General features: G+C 42.6%; 1 protein-coding gene across 2 annotated transcripts; it reads right to left on the bottom strand.

The window, feature by feature from the left end:
* Window positions 1-8141: 8141 nt before the first annotated feature.
* DYRK2 (dual specificity tyrosine phosphorylation regulated kinase 2) lies at window positions 8142-20083 on the bottom strand. Of its 2 annotated transcripts, XM_066183209.1 has the most exons (3): window positions 19821-20083; window positions 18916-19052; window positions 8142-10647 (listed from the first exon to the last, which is right to left on the bottom strand). In XM_066183209.1, the coding sequence occupies exons 1-3, from the start codon at window positions 19873-19875 to the stop codon at window positions 9046-9048; spliced, it is 1794 nt and encodes a 597-aa protein (XP_066039306.1). In that variant the 5' UTR covers window positions 19876-20083; the 3' UTR covers window positions 8142-9045. The 2 variants fall into 2 exon arrangements, with proteins under 2 accessions (XP_066039306.1, XP_066039307.1); XM_066183210.1 differs by lacking the exon at window positions 18916-19052 and having other exon boundaries at window positions 19821-20082.
* Window positions 20084-24354: the final 4271 nt, after the last annotated feature.

Raw genomic sequence — 24354 nt, 5'->3', positions numbered from 1 at the left:
AGGCACCAGTGTGCTTTTCTGTAGGCTCTGCTGGCATTGATTTGCTGCAGGCAATTCTCTATCAACATATGAAGAACGCTGGCAGGAGTTACCTCCTAATTATAAATCATTTAGTCAGTCAAAATATAGCTCCTAAGCTGCGTAAAGACCTTATTTCTTCTCAAGAGCCTTATATGGACAAAAGATGGAAATGCTGTAGCAGGAGGAGGGAAACAGCTTTATTTAAAAGGGACAAAAATGAAAGCTTCAGGATCCTGTTTGTGGTGTAGCTCAATGTAACTTAGGTACTTGTCAAAGCTAATTAAGACAGCCTATCTGCAAACACTTGTGATTTGAAACATTCCCCCCTGTGCCAACCGAACAGTGTGTTATAGCTTCTTCACATCCCACCCTGACAGGTGCTAAGCTGCTCTGCCTGATGCTACCAGTCCCAGGGTAGGGAGAACTCTCCTCCCCTTCCTCCTGCAGCATGAGAGCACTCATCTAAGTACCACACTTTGGCTCTGCAATGCACCAAAGGACAGGGAAAATGTCCCTGCCTCCACACAGCATTAGGGACAGGAGCACCCAGGAGGAGCAGGGCCCTTTTAGAGGTGCACAGCTGGGCCCACAGCAGTGGGCTGCAGCACCCTGCTGGACACCCTATGGCAGCAACTTCACCTCAGAAGCACCAGACCAGCTGTTCACTGCCTTTGGCAAGAAATCTGCACACAGAACTGCAGACAGTGATGGGCTAGCTCAGGAGGAGTGAGACATGCTGGCCCACCCCAACAGGGCACAGAGATGGGCACTGGCAGGACTGGGAGGTGTCTGTGGAGGAGCAGGTCCAGCGGGAAAGAACAGCTCACAGGACTGACACCCAGGCAAGGAGCAGTGTGGTCTCCTGTGCAGCGTGCATGGCCCTCGAGACACAAATGTTTAGCTTCTCCTTAGCAACGCTTCTCAGTAGTTTCGTCTGTGAAGTGTTCTATGTACCTTGAGGAAGCCAGAAGTGCTGGAGGAGCGCCAGCCCCCAGGGCCGCCAAAAGCAATGCCATCTGTGAGCAGTGTAGACAGGACCATCAGTCGAGGGTCGTCCTGGGCAAAGCATGCTCTGCACAGACCTTCAGAAAAGTCTTTCCAATCTTAAAGGCTATTTTATAAGTGTCACAGCTGGATGAGACAAGTACTAGAATGCTTAGAAACCTGTTTTTAATTCCAGCTGTGAACTTTACAAACTCTAAGTCAGGATTTCTTTCTCATCTGAAGTTTACAAACCCAAGTCTAAGCACATGGACCCCGGCTTTAACCATAAAGGCATTATTTCAGTTGCCAAGCAGGGTAAGGTACAAAACAGCTCTGTCAGTGATGAAGGCCTGCTTCAGAAAATGTGACAGGACCACCTGTCATGGGGGTGACACTTGACTGCTGCTCACTGAGAACCCTCTGCCTCCAACAGGAAAGCTGAAGTTCACTCTGTGCACGCCCATGGTGAAATGAGTACAGCAGTGAGAAATGGCTTTGATGTGTGTGTAATGCAAAAATGTTGGACTTACACTGAAACTTCAAAGAGGCAAAGGGAAAACAAAGCTACACCTCTTTCTTTTGTAAAGCACTACACAGAATGCCTGCAGAATTTCTGGGTTTGTTTTTCAAGGAGTCATATGTGTACACACATGCATACCTATACACATACGTTATATACACATATTCCTTAATTTTGGGTCCTGCTTATTCATCAGGAGCTGGTATCAGAGTAGATGTCTATACCTAGATGGTTTGAGTAAAGTATATTTGTAGTGTCTGCAAGAATCCACAACTGAGAGAAAAAAATAATTAAATGTGGAATTTTTACTGCCACATTGAAGCTGAAATACAAATATTATTATTGTCTTTATTCAGACCACTTTTATTAAAGAGGTAGTCTTAAATTAATCAGTACAATAGTCAAAACCTGCTCTAAAGTCTTTATAAAACAATTGTCAATTGTTTTCTGCGTCATGGACATTTCTCGCCCATACTATGTTGAATCACAGTTTAACAGTTCATAGCAATGCTTTGCATTTAGACAGCCTTAAATGGATTTCGGGTGCTACCATGTCAGGTCAGACTGTCTCATCTCTGAATGAGATCCTCTGGATTTCCCAGTGCCCAGGTTAGTGATAAAATATTTCAACTGTTTGCAGCTGCTCCAGACAATTTCTCCAGGTACCTAAGGTATGCATAGTTATGTGCAGCTTGCAGATAACCAAACCACAGTAAAGAAATGAAAACAGTCTGCAAAAGAGAGGAAACAGTTCCCCCTCTTGTTACCAGGAACACTGTATTTGCCACTTCCCACAGTGTTATGCAGGGCTTCCAGTACAAGAATTTCTTGAAAAATACTCCCCTATCTATCCCATATCTATCTTCCATCTCCATCCCAGATTTTCTCAAAAAAGATGTCATGACCTTCCACTGTAGTCTTATTTTCCCCCTAAACGTGATGGACATGAGCTATTTCATTCTGTACCTGGCATTTCCACCAAAATTCACGCAGAAGTTAAACAAGGTTAACAGCTGGTGTGAACCCAGCAGCTGGAGGTGAATGTGCTTTCCCTGTCTTAGGAGTTTGGTACTGAGCTAGACTTTCTGTTTATTGTAGGGAAAAAGCTAAAGAAATACTGTGTTTGCAGTATTCCCTATCCCAATGTGTTCAATAGTTGGCAAAGATCCAAGACTCACCACAGCTAGAGGCTGGAAAGCACTTCTTAAAAACAAACAAATAAACAAGCAAGCAAACAGCAGACAAAATCAAAGAGGGAAAATGGCACAGAAACCCCAGTTCCAAGAGCAGCAGAGGATTTCTGCAACGGAACAGAAACCAATTCTACCAATGCCACTTTCACTCTGATATAACGTATCTGATGGCTGGGAGATGTCTAGTACCACACACTCGAGAAAAAGAAGGAATGTTCTTCCTCTCAGGAACAATAAAATATAAAACATAAGATTATGCTAGCAGCATAACAGCACTATAAATCACATTTCAAAATGAAATGTATAATAATGTACATAAAGTTCTAGCTACATAAAAAAGATTCTTTAACACTATCCTTTTATTATTAGTATAGAGTTTAAATTACAGACTTTGAAAAGAATGTTTTTTCCACTGAATTAATAGTTCATCAATTGTTTAAGACACTGAGAAGCATTTAAGCATAAGGCCTTCCCATTCTCAACCTGATACTGCTGAAATTCTTAAAACTCCACTGAACCCCAGAAGGACCATGCTTACCCAAAACTTGGCCCTATTTGTCTTACAGGTGCCTATTTTCCCCTCTTCATACCAACTCCTGACCATAGGCAGCCCCATACAGACACATTCCATAGTACCTTTTAAATTTCTTAAGTTTTGAGCAAGAGTAGAATTCCTGCTGGATCTTTCAATCCGCAGATCTTTAAAATGTGGGACAAGACAGCATTTTGAAGAGAAGCAACAGCATCTGTAAGTGAACAACACAGTACCTGATGGTCCTTACACTTCTTGCATTCTTTACTGGGTTTTCTGTAAAAAACAAGAGATGCACAGCTGATATCCAAAGGGAGAGAGGATTTTCACAAAAGGAAGCACTGTGGAGATAACAGCGGCTACACACCGTCATACCGGGTGGGATTCCAAGGGTCCAGTTTTAGGGAGGGTTCTGAACTCTTAAAGACTAGGAAGGAAGCGCGGGCAGAGGGCAACACAAACTCCCCACCAGCTACTGGGAGTCTCAGCAAATGGCACAGGCCAAAAGCCAACTTCAAGGGAACTGAAATGAAGTAAGATGGCCCTGACCCTTCTTTAAATGAAAAAACAAAGGTGACAAAAGAGGGCAAAAGTTGGCAAGGGGAATAGAGAGCTGGAGTGAGTTAGTAAACTTTTTTCCATAAAGTTTAACTAACTAAAACCAAAAAAAAGGCCTTTGTCCTCAGAAGAACACAATCACAAATAAATAGGCCACAAGGATGTAATTTTTGGCTCACTGCTTTTTGGGGCTGTAAACTGTATTTACCTATATTTAATATTGATGGAGTTTGTGTTCTAAAAATCTCCCAACTATGCTGAACAGGGAACACTAAAAAAGTCCAATTAAAATCCCTTGATTTCAGCCTGGCCTCACCCGAACCAGAAGCTTTTCAGCTCTGGGTGCACACGGACATTACCAAATAGAGAATGTGGCCAATTACTTACAAGACAGCTCTGTGCTAAATGGTGAAATTACTCTGGGTGTATTTGTGAACAGAACTTAGCTCAGTCTACCCTGTTCTCATTCTCCTGGGACTTCACAAAGTCTGACAAGCTCTGAAAACTCAGTCTGACACAAATATTCATGCAGAAATCGGAGTCTTTTTAAAGCAGATTTAATAAAAAGAATACACACTGTACCTGTCTCAATCAAGTATTTCTCATAAAATCAGACCTACTGTTACTTTAAAAAATCTTTCAAATGCAGCTTTGAAAAGTTAGAATGGCCATGTCCACAAAATTCCTGCCCAAGTTCTTTTCTCTTGAATAAATATACAAATAAAATACAAACCATTATTTTCTAAGTCCTGAGAAGCACTTTAGAAACTTCAGGGCAAAAGCAGCCTTTGGGCAATATTCAAGGCTGTCAAGACACATAAAATAGCAGAAGAGTCATCCTCCAGCAATGAGTGATTGCTATATACAGATACCAGCAAGCAAGCCTGGGGACAAAGGCACTGCTGCCACTGACTGAGGAGGCTCGAAGGCCTTTCCACATTTAAGAAATGTCAGCATTCCAAGGGCTCTCTTTAGGACTACAAAAAAACCCAAAGTACAGTGGAGAGAATTAAAGTAGGACATAAAATTTTATTCTGAAATGATCTCTGGCCACAACAATAAAATGTAACAAATATTCACTAGAACAGTCTTAACTCCTGTCATCAGCTGTACAATACATACAGTATCATAAAACTGGCCACTAGGATTAAAACCCACTTCAACATCTTTAATGTTAAGTGGCAACAGCAGCATCTCACAGAAAATTATACATAAATATATACACAGTCCACATTCAATCATTTTTCACATGTTTTCAGTACACACAGTTGCAGCATATTACAGTCACGTGTCTAAGTCATTGCCCAATAAAAACCCAAGCTACTGCTTAGACGCAATTGTAGCAGTTGAACTGAGTAATTACAATTTGTAGCAGAGATGTACAAGCCCCTAGAAACAATAATTCACAAATGTTTTATTATTTAAATGCTACCATAGCATTACACTGGGCAATATTCTAATCTTTGCTGACTGTAAAAAGAGTTCTTTTTGTATTTATCACAAATATTACTGATGGAAAAAAAATTAACAAATGGAGAGCATTAAATAATGCACACCCTTTCTTAAAGATTTCAATATTGCCCGATGCTACTTATGTCTTTTAAGTGTTTTCAACATTACCATGAAGTCATTTATAACTCCAAACCACCCAACAAATTAAAAGTGGCTTAAGTGCCTTGCACCCAAATTGTAAAAATCCCTGGTCACTTTTATAAGAGCCAGGCACATATAAAAGGAATGCACTTTGGTTCATACCAAATGCCCTGGGATTAAATCACACTACAAAACTGAAGAGTTTGAGGTAAATTTTTACAAATACAGTTGATTTCTGTCTAGTGTCACTATAAGAAAAAATTATTTTAAAAAGAAATCAATTTGATGCTGAAGTACAACCAATGAGGAAGGGCCATCTTTAACCCCTTAATGAGACGGTACTACAAGAACAGTGTCCTCTCCACCCTAGCAGTGTGATTGCCTTATTGTTTCTATTAAGGCCTCAATCATCTACAGGATGTTTTAAGACAGGTATAGCACTTAAAAATAGATTTCATCCCTACTAAGCAGTATTCCAAGGGTTAAAGAGGCCAAGATGCATTTGTAACAAAAGGCACATTGTTAACACCAAGGGCACAATCCATCCTCTATCCTTAATCTACACATCTTGCATCACTCTCTTGTTCCAACACTTAAGTAGTAATGAACACACCAGCGTGCAAGAAACTGAGCCAAGTGAGACTGCAACCAAAGACAACACTGTGCTGTTACTAAATCTGGAAATAGCTCAGACATCCCCAGACAATGGTAACATGTGAGACTAAGCACTGTTTCCAAGCCAACTTCTATCAACCTAATTATCAGAGCCCTTAGAATAAAATCACATCAAAGCAAGAGGCAACGTCCTTCCCCCCTCCCCCCCCTCCTTTTTTTTTTTTTTACAGGGATAAATAAGCTACAATAAAATGCAGCTACATCACTTAAAAACCTTGATGTACCTGCCCTTTTAGTATAGACGAAGTTCCACTGTATCTGGGTTAAAAAAATAGCTCTTCACACTATATTTTGGCCTTCAAGTTTCCGGTAGCATTTATGAAGAAGGTGGATCATAAATGCATTATTGGCATTAAGAACTGGTTACATGAAAAAGAAAATTCAGTGGTTGTAGCCCATTAATGACCCATGAACATCAAGAATGTTTTCATCTTAAGTTGCCACAAAAGGCAGGAACATGTATCAATGTCTGCTTTAAAAAACACCAAGGGAGATGGTTCTTCTTTAACCCTTAACATCAGCATCCCTATTTCCTGACTTTTGCAGGAAGAGTTAGGTAGAAAGGAGTGGTAAAGACAAGCAGGTGGTGGAGGAAGTAAAGATTCCCTGTTACTGTAGAAAAATACATGGTATTGTATTCCCACAGTCATGAGAGTTAGTTAATTTTACATTAAAATTAATATATCTCTTTTCCAGACTTAGAATTTACTGACCATAATTTACTGGATATTAATATTCTAAACTCCACTTTTCTTAGAAGTATTATATTTCATTTTTAACATGATTTCATACATGTTTACATATTGCACTTACACATACTGTATAAAGTTGTGAACAGTTAACACTAAGTAATTAAATTGACTAGAGGCAGGAAATTATCTTTTTATTTTAAAAAGAAAAATGGTTGATTGACAGTCTATTTTTTTTTAAATTTATCAATCAACAAATAACATCCTCTACACAGAAATTATTTTCGAGCTTTTTTAGGTGTTGACTTTTTGGCAAGAAGTTCAGCGATATGTTTCCTGAGAATTCTGTCGTTTTTATATCCCTCCCCCAGTCTTACTTAAATTACACATAAAACAAACCAACAAACAAAAATTAAGATGTTAGTGGTAAATTAACGAATATGAAGGAGAACTTAACCGGAAACTTTCTTGGCCTCTCAGGGGACCATGCTTTAAGTAATTTTCATAATTTGTAAAAGTAACTCAGTAAAATCTGTGCATATAAATGTTGTTTATAACTTACTGAGGTTTAATGCAATCAATTCTAGTATATCTTATTCTAACATTCATAAATCCTTCTGGATTGTTCTACTTTGTTTAAAATCTCCTTTTCATATGTTTTATACATCCAATGTAGACCACAGCCATTGTACACATTAAAATACTGATCTCAGATTTCAAACTGTTCCTGTTGAAAACATGCTACAACGTGTGATTACCTCTCTCATAGGTCTAGATACTATTGTTTAGTAGACCATCTTTCCTCCCTGAATGCAGTTAAAACTAAAAAAGAAAAACCAAGCATTAGCACACACACACACACACACACACGTGAACAAATCCACACATATCTCTAATTGTTCTTTCAAAGTTAATTTTCATCTACAGATGCCAAAGATTACATCAAACTCCAAGCACTTAGCTTTCCTTTGATAATTTTCCCTTATTAGAAACTATCTAGGATAGCTTTCCACTGAGGATCTTTCCTTCTACAGTTAAGCTGTCAAAGGTGAAGCACTCCTCAACAGGAAGCAATGTAGTAACATCATGTTTGCCCCTACACGCAGATTTGATCTGAAGTGTAAATGTACCACAGAAGTCACAGTCAAACATTGTCAGAGGAAATAAAAATAACCTTGAAATCCGTGTAGTTTAACAGTCTGAAAGTTACAGTGCAACACTGACAGAATGAGCACTTCTGCCTATGAGATTTTGGGAGATCAAGCCGCACATTAGAAAAAAACAGAAGAGAAGAGATGGGAAAAAAAAAAACCCAACAAACCCAAACCAAAACAAAAAACAAAAAAAAAAAAAAAAAAACAAAAAAAAAAAAAAAAAAAACAACAACAAAACAAAAAACCCAAAAAACAAAAAGGAAAAAAAGAGAATCTGTGTGAATGCTCAATGTTACAGACCTGAAATGAAGTACAGAACATTTGCTTTACCAACTAATCAGCCACTTCCAAATTCAGAGAAACAGACATATTGCCATTTTCATGCTTTCCAAGACTAGCCATTCCTCACACTCTACCACATGGCATGCAAGGTAAGAGAGTCATTTCAGCCCCGGTGTTATTTTTTTGCATTATGTTTAAATGATCATTTTAATCAAAGCCCATTGCTTTTAAATAGAGAAAGTATTTGGCAGGAGGTGACAGTATCTTGAGTGATACCATGACTTTCTCTGGGCTACCACATAAAAAATGACAACAGAACGTGCTACGGCTCCACTTCAAACTACAAGTTTACAAGTGCTTAACTGTATTCTTTGAGTATTCTCCCTGGAGTCCAGACAGTCATAGATTTGAGTGTGCACAGAATCCAGACCAAACCCATAAAATCCAAAAGGTAGTCTTTCAAATTTACCCCAGGTTAAAACTAGTATGAACCATGGAAGAGAAAGGTTAATACCTTTGATACCACATTGCAATGAATGACAGTCATGTTGTAACCAGTGGCCTGCCACTGATGTTTATTACTGTGTCACACTAGTTACAGTAAGGCTAATTGTACTGTAGAAGACAAACATTTTAAAAAATAAGTAGAAAAACTTAAAGCATTGTCCCCGTATTTTTATAAAAACAAAATTAACATTTTAAATTACATTTAAAATGAGTGCTGAAAGATACAAATGAATAGATTTATTGAGCAAATAAAAATGCATATCTGAGCTAATTTTTCATACAAATAAGGCTCAGCCACATTGTATCTCTCATATTAACAGCATTGGGTTTTTCAAACTCAGCTAACAAGTTTTGGCAACACTGTTCTTTGCTGAATATTCCCATTGGCATCTGTCATCTGTGCCAAATTAGTCCTCAGTTTTGAAGCTGAGCTTGAAGTTGGAGGTAACTTGGAAATTGAAGTTATAGCACCAGTACTCTCTGTAATTCTCTTTGCTGAGGCCTTTTCTCCAGTTGGAGGTTTTGGCAACCGTCTCCTTAGCCAGGGATGCCGCAAAGCCTGGCTGGGCGTCATACGGACAGCAGGATCCCATTCTAAACACTGTTTTAAGAAGTCAAGGAAGAGAGGATCATCACATCCCTTTAATGCATTACCCCACTCTCTGCTCTCTGGGGGGCCACGCAGTTTTCCCCTCCGAGAGCGTCCACCATTAAGTATTACAGAGCCATCAGACAAGGTTGTGATGCTGCAGTAGCGGGGATAACCCTTAGAGCTCACAAAGTTTTTTGCTCGCTTGGATGCATCTAAGAGTTTTGGAGAAGGCATGCCCAGTAGTTCAATCATGCAAGCCAGCTGGTCACCTTCATCTTCTCCAGGTAAAAGTGGATAACCGGTCAGAAGCTCTGCCAGGATACAACCCAAGCTCCACATATCTATGGGCATCCCATAACGAGCACCAAGGATGACTTCAGGTGCACGATAAAACCGTGACTGAATGTAAGTGTAGACACGCTGATGCTCGTAACAACTTGAGCCAAAATCAATCACTTTAATACCACTTCTACCCTGTTGTTTCAACAGAATGTTCTCAGGTTTAAGGTCACAGTGAATGATTCTGTTTTTGTGCAAAGCATCCAAGCACTGCAAAATTGAGTGGGCAAACTTCCGAACCAAAGGTAGGCTAAAGCCCTGAAACTTGTTTTTCTTTATTAATTCATAAAGGTTCATGCTCAGCAACTCAAAAGTCATGCAGATATGGCTGCGGAATGTGAAGTTTTCCAACATGTGAATAACATTCATGTTGTTATCCTTATCTTGTTTCCGGAGATGTTCCAGGATCTTAATTTCTTCCGCAGCTTGGCGATGGAAACGTTTTTCATTTCTCACCATTTTTAGTGCCACATGCTGATGCATTTTGTGATCGTAGGCCTTCACCACCTGCCCAAAGCTTCCTTTCCCTATAACTTTCAGGACTTCATACCTGTATGCAATATGATCATGGGGTACTTGTATGTAAGACCCTTGGTCATCATCATACCCACAGTTGTTTGAACCACCAATCACACCTTGCCGCTTCTTTGCATTTGGACCCAAGAAGTATATTTCAGGGTAGCTAAAAATCTCATGATGCTCAAAAGCTGTTAATTTTTGCATGTATTGCTTCATTGCTTGCTCTGGTGTGATAACAGAGGCTTTCACCTTCCCTGTTCCATCTGTAGATTTTAAAGAGCTGGAGCTCCCTTGTCGCCTGTGGGCACTCTCTGACTGTCTGTCCTGAACCACTGGCAATCCAGATTTGCCTAGTGTTGTAAGTCCATTTGGCTGCGTTGTCAGAACCGTTCTCTTGTTACTATTATCTTCAAAGAGCTGCTGAACCTGGATCTGTCCATGGCTACCAACATGTAGGTGCTCATTCATTGTGTGCTTACTGCTTCCAACCTAAAATTGAAAATAAATACATACCCAGTTAACAAGAAAGACATGAACTCCATGCTTCAACATTCACTCTGCAACCCTCCATTATGCCTAAATCACCTCAAAACAAAGTGTCTTCTTAGATGTCAATTGCTTACAGAGAACCTAAAAAATGCAGCATGTATACTGTGATACTGCTGGATGCTATTGAATTTCCACATTCTTGTTTCTCAAATGCTATTTTCATGACTCTCCAAAATGTCTGCAACAAGGCAATCACGAATGTGCTACCATGAGAAGCTAACAGTATCTCCAAGGAATCTTCAAGGCAGCAGACCTGTAACATCAAGATGCATGCTTGAGGGATATCCGACTTTATAAAAAATAGTAGCAGTTTTACAGATGCTGAACATACAGTTATGCTATCTGTAATGTAAGTATAACATACATTACTGTATGTGCCTGCTAGAACTTACATGGCTTATGCTCTCATCACCTGTTCTCAGAAATCAAAATCTTAACTTGTTCCTAAATTTGCTGTAGATCAAAAGTTCCAGATACCTTTTTAAGCAATAAGGAATACGCTGTAACATGCACAAAGAGGAAAAGAACCCACACAATTTCTGAAGTTCAAGAACATAACTTACTGCTTGCAACTGAGACAGTCACAATTCAGCAAAACATTCCAATCAATGAAGAATAAGCATATCCTTTAGCACTTTCCCAAACCAACCTAACAATAACTTTTATCCAAAATGAGATTTGGGGCCTTATGCAGACTTGAGTAGAGAGCAAATCTTCGCTTTGAGGAACATACAGTAACTTTATTTTAAGGGAATGGAAAAAACCATTAATAGATTGACAGTGCGTACATGGGAATAAACAGCAGCATTCAGCACTTTCAAGCAAACAAACAGCAAAGTACTGGGGTGTGAAAACAACTATTGCTCCAAACCGGTTATTATTAAGAAGAAACAAGAAATTTACAAGCATACTTGCCACAAAAATAGCTGTCTCAGAACTCCTCATTTGCTCTCTAGTAGAGGCTAATTAGTTTGTTTTCTGCCTGGTCTTACACAAATGTGGGAATAATTCCCCTGCTGTCTCTCCAGCTGATTCACCAGTCTTAATATTTATGTCAAATTACTAACGAAAAGTTCACTGATACTGTCAGACAGATGATCAAGCCAGGGTTGAGAGCACTTTTCATCTGAACTGTATTTTTTTTCTAGGCAGCTAAGGATAACACACTCCCTGTTCACTTAAGGTTGCTGAAACGAAATCAGAAAATGACAGTTTGTGTGCTGTGATATAAGGCAATGAAATCTGTGCTGCAACAGCAGAAGCACTTCCTAATGAGAAAACCCAGACATGCAAGGCAGGCTGAAGCATACTTTGTGCTTCTATTAAGGCATCAGCCTGATGCAGCAGAAGCATATTTTTGTAAATTCAGTAACTTGTTCCCAAAGACTTGCCAGCTGGACACCAGCTTCACCTTTGGACAGTATTTTGAAATTTGTAGCTCTGAAACTCACATAATGTAAGAACAAGGGCTCTCGGGGACTGTTTCTGCCAAGCTGACTGCTCTTCTGATTCCACTTTGACCGATGCTTAATAACTGGTTCATTCATCATTGCAGTTTGACTGTGTATGTTTGTTTGCAGAGAAATTTAGGCTCATACTAACAAATTTGATCAATCCCATAGAAAGCACTACCACACAATCACAATTCAGAGCAAAGATGTTTGTAACAGTTAAGCACAATGAAGATATACAGGAATTAACCAAAAACTCCCTTCCTAGTTTGATGTCTCAAAAGTATCAGAAATTAAATCATTACGAGGACTTATCATGCCTACAGGCAATTCCTTCAGGTCAAGTTTGAGGCACTGCAGTAGCAGTTTCCTGAAGGTTCCCCTGATCCTCTATATAAACAGCAGTTACTGCAAAGAAAAAAAAATTGCCCCAAGAGCTGCCAAATCACCCACTTCAGAAGAACCAGATCTAGTTAGTAAGATGTGTCATAGGTTCAGCACATGCAGCACTACAGAGCACCAAGACAGGCATAATGAAGCAGCAGAGTAAACATTCAATTCCAAAGACTCAAGCTAGGAAATTCTAGGTACAAAAATCTATTCTCCAACACTAATTGAACAAAAGCAGAACATACCTAGACAAACTGGGAGTAGGCAATACTAATGTAGACAATGCAGACAACTGAGAAGGTAATCTTTAAGAAATTTTTGACCCAAGTACTCATTGCCAAAGCTCACATCTTGAATTTTTTTTCCTCAAGTCACCTGTTTTCATAGTTAACTATTTGCGACCCTTCCTAAGGGTCCTCTCAACAGGGACTAACAAGTTCTTTTTCCTAAAAGTGTGTCTGTGAACACATTCTAAAGTGTAAACCATGTAGCTCGGCTTCCTGCATCTTCAGGCAGATTCATGGTTTCTCTTGCTGCTGACAGGTTGGCTTTTTTTTGCAAGCAGCAGAATGAAATCACCTGCATTATTCCGACTTCAATCCAAATCCTAAGTGACTGGTTTTGCCAGTTTCAGTCAGCTGCTGCCTGGGAATGCAAATGCAGATGCAGACAGTAGCACTGGTTTTCTTTGTAGAAAACACTACATTATCACAGGCTGTATTCCAAAAGCTGTGCACGAGAAGAGAGCCCACTCTTCTTTCAAAAAGCCCAACAGGAGTTTTAGAGCTAACAGACGCAACACAACCACAAGTCCATAAGAAAAACAGACTTTCCTCATCTACTTCCAACCTGGATGAGGGTTGGATTTGCACCAGTCCTTTGCTCTGCCTATCTCCTTCTGGCTACTTGGGTGGCTGAGACTGCTGTCAAGTTCAGGCTTGCACCGCTCACAAGCTTCAGCAGCAACACCGTAAGTTTCTGAACCACAACTAATGGGCTTGGCAAGCTACAAAAGACTACAGCCTTCTTAGTCCAGTACCAAACTGTTCTTGGTACACAGAAGCTCCATCAGCCTTTCAACCGAAACCACAAGCCTGAGAGGCTTATAACATGTCTCCATTTTGCTTCTGCAGACGGACCTGTAAATTCCAGAACCAACAACCTACGCAACTGATCACCTGCATGCATTTATGAAGCTTACAGATTATATATTGTATTCTCTGTGCTCAAACCCATCCACAACTTCTAAGATCTACATAGTTTTGTAGCACACGTATTCAAAAACCTACAATATATTGCAAGTCTACAAAATATACTGAAATAACTAGTCAGCTTGAACTCATCTTGAATCTTCTGACACCATCAATTACATAACAACAAATGTTATAATGCGGTGTCTTTTCTTTCTTAGTAGTTTCTCGTAACTTCAAAATCACCATTAAGATTTTACTTTTACTTTGGTATGTTCATTTTATGGAAGTCGATGACTATGCTGAAAACATTCACCTAAATCTTTGGAGTAGATACAGCAAGCAAAACAAAACTACACCCTAAACTATGATCAATAAATAAATAAAAAAGCAACAAAACTTTAATTTGAGGGTAGTAATATTTGGCTTTTAGTTTGTTTTGCCTTCATGAATGGATTTAGGAACAGAAGTAGAACAGTAACTCACTACACTTAGGCTACAGACCTCTAACGACACGGAAGTAGCATAAAAATGAATCCAGCCTGCTAACAAGGTGGCGAACCCATTTACAACTCCTTTGCAGTAAACTCACCCAATGCACTGATCTGTTCCAACACCTTTTTCAAGACTACCTAATAGGACTGAACCCCACAGGAGCATATACCTCTTCTCAAGTTTATCCTCCAAATGCATCAAGATATTATGCAATCATATCATATGTCATCTTTGTAACAGTCACTTCGTGTGATTATTAGCACCCTATAAAACTATCCGAGACTGACACATGATTCAGCTATATATTATCATTTTATTTTGAGCAAAATTACAGAAAAAAAGATTTTGCTGTCAATCAAAATCTAAAAAGGTTTGTAAAATGAATCTTAATAATACAGCAATCATGATGGCCTGCTGAAATACTGCACAGGAATAAGATGTCATTATCTGCTATTACTTCACACAGATGAGGACAAAGGGAGAAACAGTGTTCCAAAGTAGTAACTTAATTAAAGAATTATTGTTACACTACCTACCCCTTCCTTTACAGCATTTCTGGGTGCGCCAGTTTCAGCCCTACTGTGTCAAACACACAAGAGGCGCATGGTATCAGGTGTAGCATGTTTTACTGCCGATTTTGTTGACTACAAAACAGAAGCCTGAGCAAATGTACAAAAGGCCTTCTTTTTCCTTGATAAACTAACTCAGCAACATTCCTCCGTTCAGACCTAAAAATACTTGCTAATTAGTACAATGATAATAATACTGGATTATCCCTAATGGTTTTATCATGAGTATGGGTTTTATACACCAAAAAAGACTAAGCCTTTGTTGAGCTTGTGGCTCAACAAGAGTGGTAGAAGGAACACACGTTTTGGATTTTTGCTGTTGCTGTATCTGGTCCACATAAGCTTATTTTATTATAAGTTAAGGTTTACTTCATATAGCAAATATTTTCACAGACTGAACTATGCCTCGAGAGTGATACTGATTCCTAATTTTTTCCATTCTGTTAGGGGTGCAGTGAGTATGAATACTTCTGCATTTGAAAACACCCTGCATTTATTACACATGATGAAACACAAAAGGACAGTCAATGCACACTAAACTGAACCCCTTGAGTTAGATGAACTATATAAACATGAGAGATGTGCCCAAAAGTACTGCAGCCCCCATAGCACCACAGTCACCAACTGCTGGAACCCAAATTTCACAGCTGACCCCCACAGCCCTTGAAAGTTAATACAGCCTCATATTCCCCCTAGATACAAATTTTAAATAGAGGAAGAAACATCCAAAGAAAACTAGATATAGTAAAATCCAGGTCATGACTGCACAGTTATTTCCATTCAAATGTGACAGCATTTCTGTGGCAATTTATAGACGAAAGCACCACTATAAGAAGGTATTTGCCTTGGTTTTACCTGTTTTAAAGCAGATGACAACAGCAAAAACTGGCAGCACGTGACCTACAAGATCTATTAACAGAGTCCAGGAATCTCTGTTCCATTATAATGTAAGTCAATTTTAAAAAAATTAAATTAAAAAAAATCAAGATTAATACAATGACTGATGCAAAAGTATAGCGGATAATCATTCAACACTGGTGGCAAAAGAAAACAGGCTTGTTGTACAGAAATCTCAGACAGGGCTTCAAGGAGGGAGGGCACTGAATCATGCATTGTACATGGGTTGTTTTACAGTACTAGACAGACAGGAGGATAAAAACATTAATACTGCTATACTGCAAGAGAAACAGGAACGGTGCAGAATGCAGGAGTACATGCCAAGTAAGAAAGAACAGTGATAGAGCTAGGCAGAAGACAGAGACAAGTCTGGAAGAGGGACTCACAGACAGGTTGGGATTTACACAAGAAGAGCAGCAGGCAAGCAAGATAATCTGTACTGCAGCATGTCAACTGGATGTAAGAACACCATAATGAAATAGGAGAAAGTGAATAGAAAAAGGTTCCAATCATCAAGGCAAGAATCTAAGGCTTCCAAAGAGAAAGCCATGACTTTGGAAAGGAAAATGAAGAGGACAAGGGGTTGGAAATAGGTTCATGTTTTCCACCATGTGGTAAAAAAAAAACAGGCAGGGATGGAAGCATACACAAATAAGCCTAGGATGAAGGCACATTAAAAAAAAAAAAATAAACAAAACCTTTCCCTAGTACAACACACAACTCTGTCTGCTTAGCAACAAAGGCTGCTGTGGCTTGCAAAGGCTGTCACCAAAACCTCTGTTCCCATTTTACGAAGCTTGTGTAAAACATCATCTTCTCCCCTTCTACCCATGCTATTTATAATCTACAAAACAATGAAATTTCACTTGACAGTAGGAGACCACAGTTTCAGCAGAGACGGGATCACACAAGCAAGAAATATGACAGGTAGCTGGTTTCTTCCCTGTCTGCATTAAAAGAAAGACCCTTTAGCTTAAACAAAACATAATTTCAACCTCAGTTTTTCTCACAACTACTATACATGCTGTGCACGCTTATATGTAACAACAGCAGTTCACCCACTTAAGCACACACATACCTTCTGAAAGTCTGAAACACAAACAGAAATACTCTGGTTTTAGCTATTACAGAAGCCACATAAATACAACAGAGATGAAAACAGGATAAACAAATGAACACAAAGAAGCAAAATAATTTAAGAAAACTGAAAGGACCCATTTTAAAGGGTCTGACTGGAGGAAGTGGTGGGATGCAAAACCAATGATTTCAGTCTGTCAGTGTCAGCTGAGGTCAGCAGGCCTAAGTTTACAGAACAGAAACTGCCCCCCTCTTTTAACCTGAAATTTTTTTTCAGGTTAAAATCCAGCATTCTGGTGTTATATCTGATCCTTACCACAAAAAGTTATGCTAGCCAACCACATAATAGCCACCTACAAAGGCAGCATGAGGCATTTCTGTAATAGCACCCAAGGCTAAATAAACACTGTAGAGTAGGGACACACAAAAAGGAAAAGACAGACTTTGGAACAGTCAGAATCTAGAGGGACATGATGCATAGCCATACAACGCTTGATCATCCCTAGGTGCTTCCATAAGTACACATATATATGCTACATGTAAACATATGCACACATACACAATCACGTACTAGCAAAGATACTTGAAACACAGAAACGTAACACTTAAACACCCCTTGAATGCTTTTATAAAGACTGCATCTTTACATACATGTATATATGCACAGACACTATATATAATACACATACACAAAATCTTTGTATAAAAATATCAAAATTCTGTACTCCTAAAATTAGCGAGTAGTTACAGATAAACAGCTAGACCACCATGCTTTCACAAATCCTAAATTAATTCTGGACTCTGTTACATGTGGGCCCGATATTTGTGGGCCCTACTGTAAATGCACTGGCATAACTGGGGCCCAGGCTGTTTGTACTATGTTTCTTCTTTTATGATTCTGTTTAAAAAAGCCCCTAAGATGTTGCCCCAACTCTAAAATCAAGCAGCACTTAACTGATGCACAAATGTGAAAAAAATTGGCCATTTATACTAACAAACAATTCAGACGTATAATCTAGCTACATAAATATACAATGAAGTTGATTCGCAAGTATGCAGCTCCACCCTGAATTTGCAGAATACTCCTCATTCCTTCTGAGAATACCCTATATATATATATACACTGAGGTTTTTTAAATTAAAGGCAATTATTGCTATCAATGGATTTGAGTAAGATGTTTTACCCCTGAAGTTACATGGAAAGTCACTGAAATACTAATATCTAAATGCGGTTTCACCTTCCACTAGCCCATAATCACATTACCATTTAAAGCTCTGCCATATGTTTACAAAGACAGTATGAGAGCATCCACGAAGAACTCACTAATTCTACGAAAAGTATGCCATCAATGCCTTTCAGGGTCAGTACGAAATCTTTCAGAATTTAAAAGGAAATGTATGCAATAAAAATTTCAGATATTTAGTGTTAGCATGACAGTATATAGACCCCTCTCTGTACTCTGTCATGTCTTCAGGACAGAGATACCTCCTCTTATCCATATATAGTGGCATACTTGGGAAGTTTCATTCCTAGTAGATTAACAAGGAGTGGGAGATAACGTGAGATATCACAGAACCGGAAAAAAACGTCCTTTTCATGCCACCAGCTGTTATTTCTTTATAGGTAAACTACTGCAGCAATAAAGGCACATTCATCCAATCATTATCCCTGAGAACAGCGATAGCTATTTCTAGGGAAGACTGCGATCAGCCTGAGCTAATCAGACACGTGAAGGGGAGAGCAGCCTTCGTTTTTCACCACAGTTCATACGACACTTTAATCACAGTGACTAACCTCATCTCAAAAAATGCATTCACCAGAACATCTCCTCTATGCGAGTGTGAAAGATCGAATTTGTCACTGAAAATGAGACACAAAACTAGACTGAAGGGGGGAGGGGGGGAGCTGGGGAGGGAGAGAGCAATGTGTGCAGCTACAGGGTCCCAGCCTCACAACAAGCATGCAAATTTCATCGGAGCCTGCAGAAACCAAACGCACGTCTCTCCAGCACCATGCGCTGGGGGCCCATGCGCGCTCGGTCCCGCCACTGGGGACACCCAGCGAGCAGCGCCGCGAGACCCCGGGGCCAGACGCCCCTTCCCCGCTCCCCGTCCACACCCTCCCCTGCCCGGGCTCACCGTGTGGGAAGCGTTGTTGGCCCTGAGCGGCGGCAATGCGAGGGGCGACGGCGGGCCGGTCCCAGCTCCTGCCCGGGAGACCCCGGCTCCGGTGCCCGGGGAAGACGGCAGCGGGCGGCCGCTGTCCCCTGCCCTGCCTGCGGAGAGCAGAGGGGTGAGCGCGGCGGGCAGCGGCAGCCCCTCGGGCACCGAGCCCGTCGGGGCGGCGGCGGCCCCAGCGCTCGGCCGGCACCGCCGCCCGTCTTGCTTCGGGCAGAAGCCATTAAAAGCTAATCACTGCCGCGGCGCACACACGCACCGATCCGGCTAATAGCGCGGGCGGGCCGTGCTTGCCCGGCTAAACCCTTCATCCGAGATTAACCCGCCACCCGCAGGCGCCTAACCGGGAGAACGAGCCGGCTCTGCTCCGCGCACGCCTCGGGGCTGGACGGCTGCCCGCGCCCCTCGCCTCCCCCCGAGCCGTCTGGCCCGGCGAAATCCCGGCGCCGCCGGGGACCCGCCAGGAGTTCACAAGTCTGCCACGGGAAGCGGCGGCGAGCACCGCTGCCCCTTGTCAGATGCAGCCGCTCCGGCACTCGCGGCGATCCCCAGTCCTCCTTGAGTCGCTTCCCTACGTGATTCCCCTCGCCCCCCGCTCACCCCGCCCCGCTCCCCCGAGGCGAACTCGCCATCCCGCACAACAAGCGGCTCGCCGGAGCCCAGCGCGCAGCCCCCGACGGCCCCCCGGGCTCGGCTGCCGCGGGGGGAGGGCGGATCATTGTTCGACACACACGGCACCTCTGCGGCGGCAGCCGCGGGGGCCCCCGAGCACCCCCCGCCTCCGCCCGCCTCTGTCCCCCTCCGGCGGGCCTCCGCAGCCCGGCCCAGCGGTGGCGATCGCGGCGGCCCTCGCTCGCTCTCCTTACCGGCTGGGTAGGCAGCACCAGCAGCGGCGCTAGCCGAGGGTTTTCTCGTTAACATGGCCGCTGGAGAGGAGGGAGAGGAAAAGGCATGTCAGGGTGGCTCTCCTCCGCTGCTCCTCGGCCTCTCCGGGCGGCGTCTGCCTCTCTTCTCCGATCAGCTACACCCAGACCCAGACACGTCCTGCGCTGCATCCCCCTGGCACCGGGCCGGCCGGACAGACCCTCCAACGGCCCGGCGTCGCCTGCCGCCGCAGCAGCAGCAGCCGCGCCGCCGCCGCAGCCCCCGGCCCAAGCTCATCACCTCCCCCGCCCCCGCCCCGGTCGCCCCGGTCCCCTCGCACGGAGGAGGGGGCAGCAGCAGGCGGCGGGACAGGACCCTCCTCCTCGCGCGGCGGAGCGGGGACAAACAGCGCACAGGATCGGCAGTCCCCGCCCCGTCGGCCGCGTGCCCTCCTTCCGTCCCTCCCCGCCGCTCCCTCCCGTTCCCTCCCGTTCCCTCCCGCTCCGCCGCCGCGGAGGCGGCGCGGCCCGCGGCTCCCCCCGGGGCGGCGCACGTCCACCCGCACAGCGGCCGTGCCGCCCGCGCGCCCCGCCCGCACAACGGCCTCGCCGCGCGGGCCGCGGGGCCAGGGCGCGCCCGGCCGTTGGGCAGCGCGGCGGCACGGCCATGTTGGCCCCGGGCTGGGCCGGACGGGCTCGGGCGCCGCGGCGGGGACGGGCTCCGGCCGCCCGGACAGCCCCCGCCCCGGCAGCGCCCGTGTGCGCGACGGGGAGGCGGCGATGTGTGTGGGAATCGTGCGTGGGGACGGAGGAGCTGGGGCATGGCCGTCTCGTCAGGCGGCGGGGACCACTCTGTCAGCCCGGAAAGACAAAGGTGGCCCCGTGGGACGAAGGATAAATGACTTGAAATGCGTGGCGTTTTAGTGAAAACTTTAAAAAAAGGGGAAAAGAAGCTTTTGGGATTGCCCTGGAGGCGTGAGTGCCTCAGCCTAGAATGAGAGTGCGAGGGGCTGTATTGGCCTTGTTTTCCAAACTGCACGACGTGCTTTGTGGAGTACAATGCTTTGAATTCTGGTTTGTCAGCTCGAACGTCATTACTGCCAAAAATAGAAGACTAAACATTTGCCCCGCTTGGAACAGCGTTGAAATGAACTGTCCTACCTATGCTCAGCCCTTTTTGAAGTCCATACAGACCTCGCAGGTTTTTCTTTTTGAAACAGCTCATAGATGTATAGACAGACCTCCCTTCATCCCCTTCCGCAGAAAAAAAAAAATAAAAAAAAAAAGAAAAATTAATTTCCATGCCTTTGCCTCTTCCAGTGCCACAGATAAATGCATAAGCAAAGACGTTTCCTGAACTGGTATAAAGAAATAAACAATTTCCCTAACCCCTCCTGCCACATAGAGAGAACAGTCACACCTTCTCCTGTCCACACCCACCTAATCCTTTCCCTTCACTGTAGCTGAAAGCAAGCTTTGTCTGCCTCAATATGCCCCCAGATGTCCACAGGCACTCCCAATGTCCTTTCCCATTGGCTGCCAGGTGTATAAATGGTGTTTTTTGATTACTTTCAGTATTTTCTCATCGTTTTCACAAGAAGTGCATGCACATCAAAGATATCTGCATATCAAACACTCTGATAACATTAGTCTTTTGAGATACCTTAAATGTTTCAGGAATCGCAGACAGAAAAAAAAAAATATATACTTTTCTAGTTAGTCCAGGGAGGGGAGGGGAGGAGGGGAAGCTTGTTCATGCTCAGGTTACATAGAAAAACCGGGATTTATACCAATTATCTTTTCGTAGGGCTTGCAGGAGTTCTTCATCTTGAGTGATGTGTCTTTTCTGATTGTCAGTGTCACAGTTGTTTCATGCATGTTCAGAGGTTACTTGCACCTAAATACTGAGATAAGACAAAGCCTGCTAAGTGTCCTGTTTCAACCCCTTTCCAGCTGAGTACACCATCCACTGTATGCTTTCCACAGTTTATTCAAACACTCCTGGACTGCTATGAAGACTATGTGAAAAATGCAGCTAGTCTATCACGTAGTAAACAGTATTTAAATTAACTCAGTGGGAGCGCATTACATTGGTACCTGTCCAGCTATTCTCTTTCTAAGACTGTGTACGCTGTACGCATTAGTCTTGAATCCTGTGAGTGGCCTTGGGCCTGCTTGGATGCCTTTCTTTCTCTGTCTCTTTCTCCATCTGCAACCCATCCTGACTTTTGCTGTCAAGGGTAGTAACTGATGGAGTCTGAATTGCAACTCAAGATAAAGGCAAGCCTGCCTTGATTCCTTCTGAGTGCAATGCAAGAAACTTCTGTTTAAAAGCCCCTTTCATGCAGAATTTAGATTGACAAAGAGGAGGAACATGCTAATATAATCGCAAAATACCTTGGCTGCAAATAGCAATGTGTTTAACAGCCCTCTTTAAAATCATAGAGGCAGATATATAAAGAAAAGAAGAAAGGAGAACCTAAATACTCAAAGACAAAGCAAAGGTTAATTCTTTCATGCCAAGTCTTGCACTCAGAAATCTGAACTATTTCCTGTTGAGTGTCCACAAAACTTTCTTCTTTGTGATACTGGCCATACTGAGCATATTGGCGCTTTCCAGATCAGTGCTACATAGGATGAGATCAACAGGTTGCAGTTTCCAGGACAGAAATAAGTGTTAGGCACCTGACACAAGAAAGTGTACAGTGCTCAGAAATTAGCGAGTAAAATGAGTCAGGATTTTATTGATCCTTTTTTCCTGCTCACTCAGCTTTTATTACTCAAAGGTGTGAACTAACCTGTAATGATGAAAGATTAGTCTTCCCTTTCTTGCAAACAAATCCACTGAGTATTCATGAGTAACAGACTACTTAGAATCATAGAATAGTTTAGGTTTGAAGAGACTTATAAAGGCATCTAGTCCAGCCCCCTGCAATGAGCAGGGACAGTTCCAACTAGATCAGGTGGCTCAGAGCCCCATCCAACCTGACCTTGAACGTTTTCAGGGATGGAGTATCCTCACCTCTCTAGTGGCACCAACTGTGCCAGTGTTTCATCACCCATATAGAACATTTCTTCCTTATATCTAGTCTAAATCTACTCCCTTTGAGTATAAAAACTGTACCCCTTGTCCTGTCACAGCAGGTCCTACAAAAAAGGTTGTCCCCATCATTCTTTTAAGTCCCCCCTAAGTGTCAAAAGACCACAATAAGGTTTCCCTGGAGCCTTTTCTTCTCCAGGCTGAACAACCCTGCCTGTCTCTCAGTCTGTCTGCACAGTGGAGGTGCTCCATTCCTCTGGTCATTTTTGTGGCCTTCCTCTGGACCCACTCCAACAGGCTCAGCTGGTACTTGCAAGGGACTTTTAAGCTAGTGTCATCAAAGCAATTGTTTTTAAGAGAAATATCTGAAAACTTGCTTTCCAGACAGGTGTCCAAAGAGGCCTGTTGACTGGAAAGTGCCAGTGCAGTGGGACAAAGGCAGTAACTGGTTCTGTACCACAGTTGGCACCTGAGGAAGAAGGTGAAGGGGCAGTTGGAAGTGCTGGTGACAATCAGAAGGCTCCTTGTCACAGCTGTCTTAAAGAGGCTTAGGTTGGTCTGTCACAGATATTATCCTCCCATGATAAACTGCACCAAGTGTTCTGATACAAAAACTAACAACTATTTGGTAAAAATAAAGTGGCAAAATCACAAATATTAATGAAAAAATTAAAATTCTTAAAAAAAAAAAAGCCCAACAGAACCAGAACATTCTAGAATAAAGCCTGCTATCTGTAAAACCTTCTCTAAAAGGGTTCCTGCCCACATAGTACATTAAAATGCATTATTGAAGATATTATTCTAGTACAGTGTGGAGAGACACAGAGCATGCTGTGTTTCTTGAGCCATTCAGTCAGGGCCCTTGTGATCAAGACAGATATTAATTCTAAGCAGACTGTGAGGGGTTGCTGAAGTCTGTTTTGTCTGGCTGCCTGGGGACCCAGCTCTTATCTAGTTGCCCTGTTAGAGCACTGTACCTCCTTAGCAACCCTATGAAATCTCCTATGCCAGTCCACGTACCTCTCCAAAGTGGATGGGTCAGGGTTTAGTTAAATGGGGCTTTGGTATGTAGTTGTAGGGCAAGCAAGGCTGGCTGGTCAGTCACAAAGCATCTCTGCCACTGTGATATTAGCAAATGCTTATGTGGTCAGGCACCAGGGAATTCCTGAGAAGTCATGCGTGTCCAAAGCTGCGGTGATGACACTGTGGGGCTCCCACTGTGACAGGTGCTACAATTGCTCAGCACTTTGCTATGCTTTGTCCATTCTCACCAGGCACGGTAAACTATTTTGGCTGTAGGTAAAGCACCACTAGGTAAAGCAAATACAAGGCTTCTCAAACATCAGGGGGTTGAAGAGCATGGCACTTAGTGACATGGCTTAGTGATAGACGTGGTAGTGTTAGGTTAGGTTTTGGATTTGATTAACTTAAGGGTCTTTTCCAACCTAAATGATTCTGGGATCCTATAAAAAGTAAAGGTCAGACAAGCGTAGAACA

This window comes from Chamaea fasciata, unplaced genomic scaffold, assembly GCF_029207755.1.
Source record: "Chamaea fasciata isolate MVZ Bird 193981 ecotype frontalis unplaced genomic scaffold, bChaFas1.0.hap1 SCAF_5, whole genome shotgun sequence".
Lineage (NCBI taxonomy): Eukaryota > Metazoa > Chordata > Aves > Passeriformes > Sylviidae > Chamaea > Chamaea fasciata.
The sequence above is the reverse complement of the archived record's forward strand: the minus strand, read 5'-3'. Positions and strand labels throughout refer to the sequence as shown.

Excerpts from the sequence above, each read along its gene's own strand:
- DYRK2 (XM_066183209.1), bottom strand. The coding sequence starts at position 19,875 with ATGTTAACGAGAAAACCCTCGGCTAGCGCCGCTGCTGGTGCTGCCTAC. Across the intron at positions 19,053-19,820 it reads TGGTGCTGCCTACCCAGCCG|GCAGGGCAGGGGACAGCGGC; the intron begins GTAAGGAGAGCG and ends TGCTCTCCGCAG. Across the intron at positions 10,648-18,915 it reads CCAACAACGCTTCCCACACG|GTTGGAAGCAGTAAGCACAC; the intron begins GTGAGCCCGGGC and ends TTTCAATTTTAG.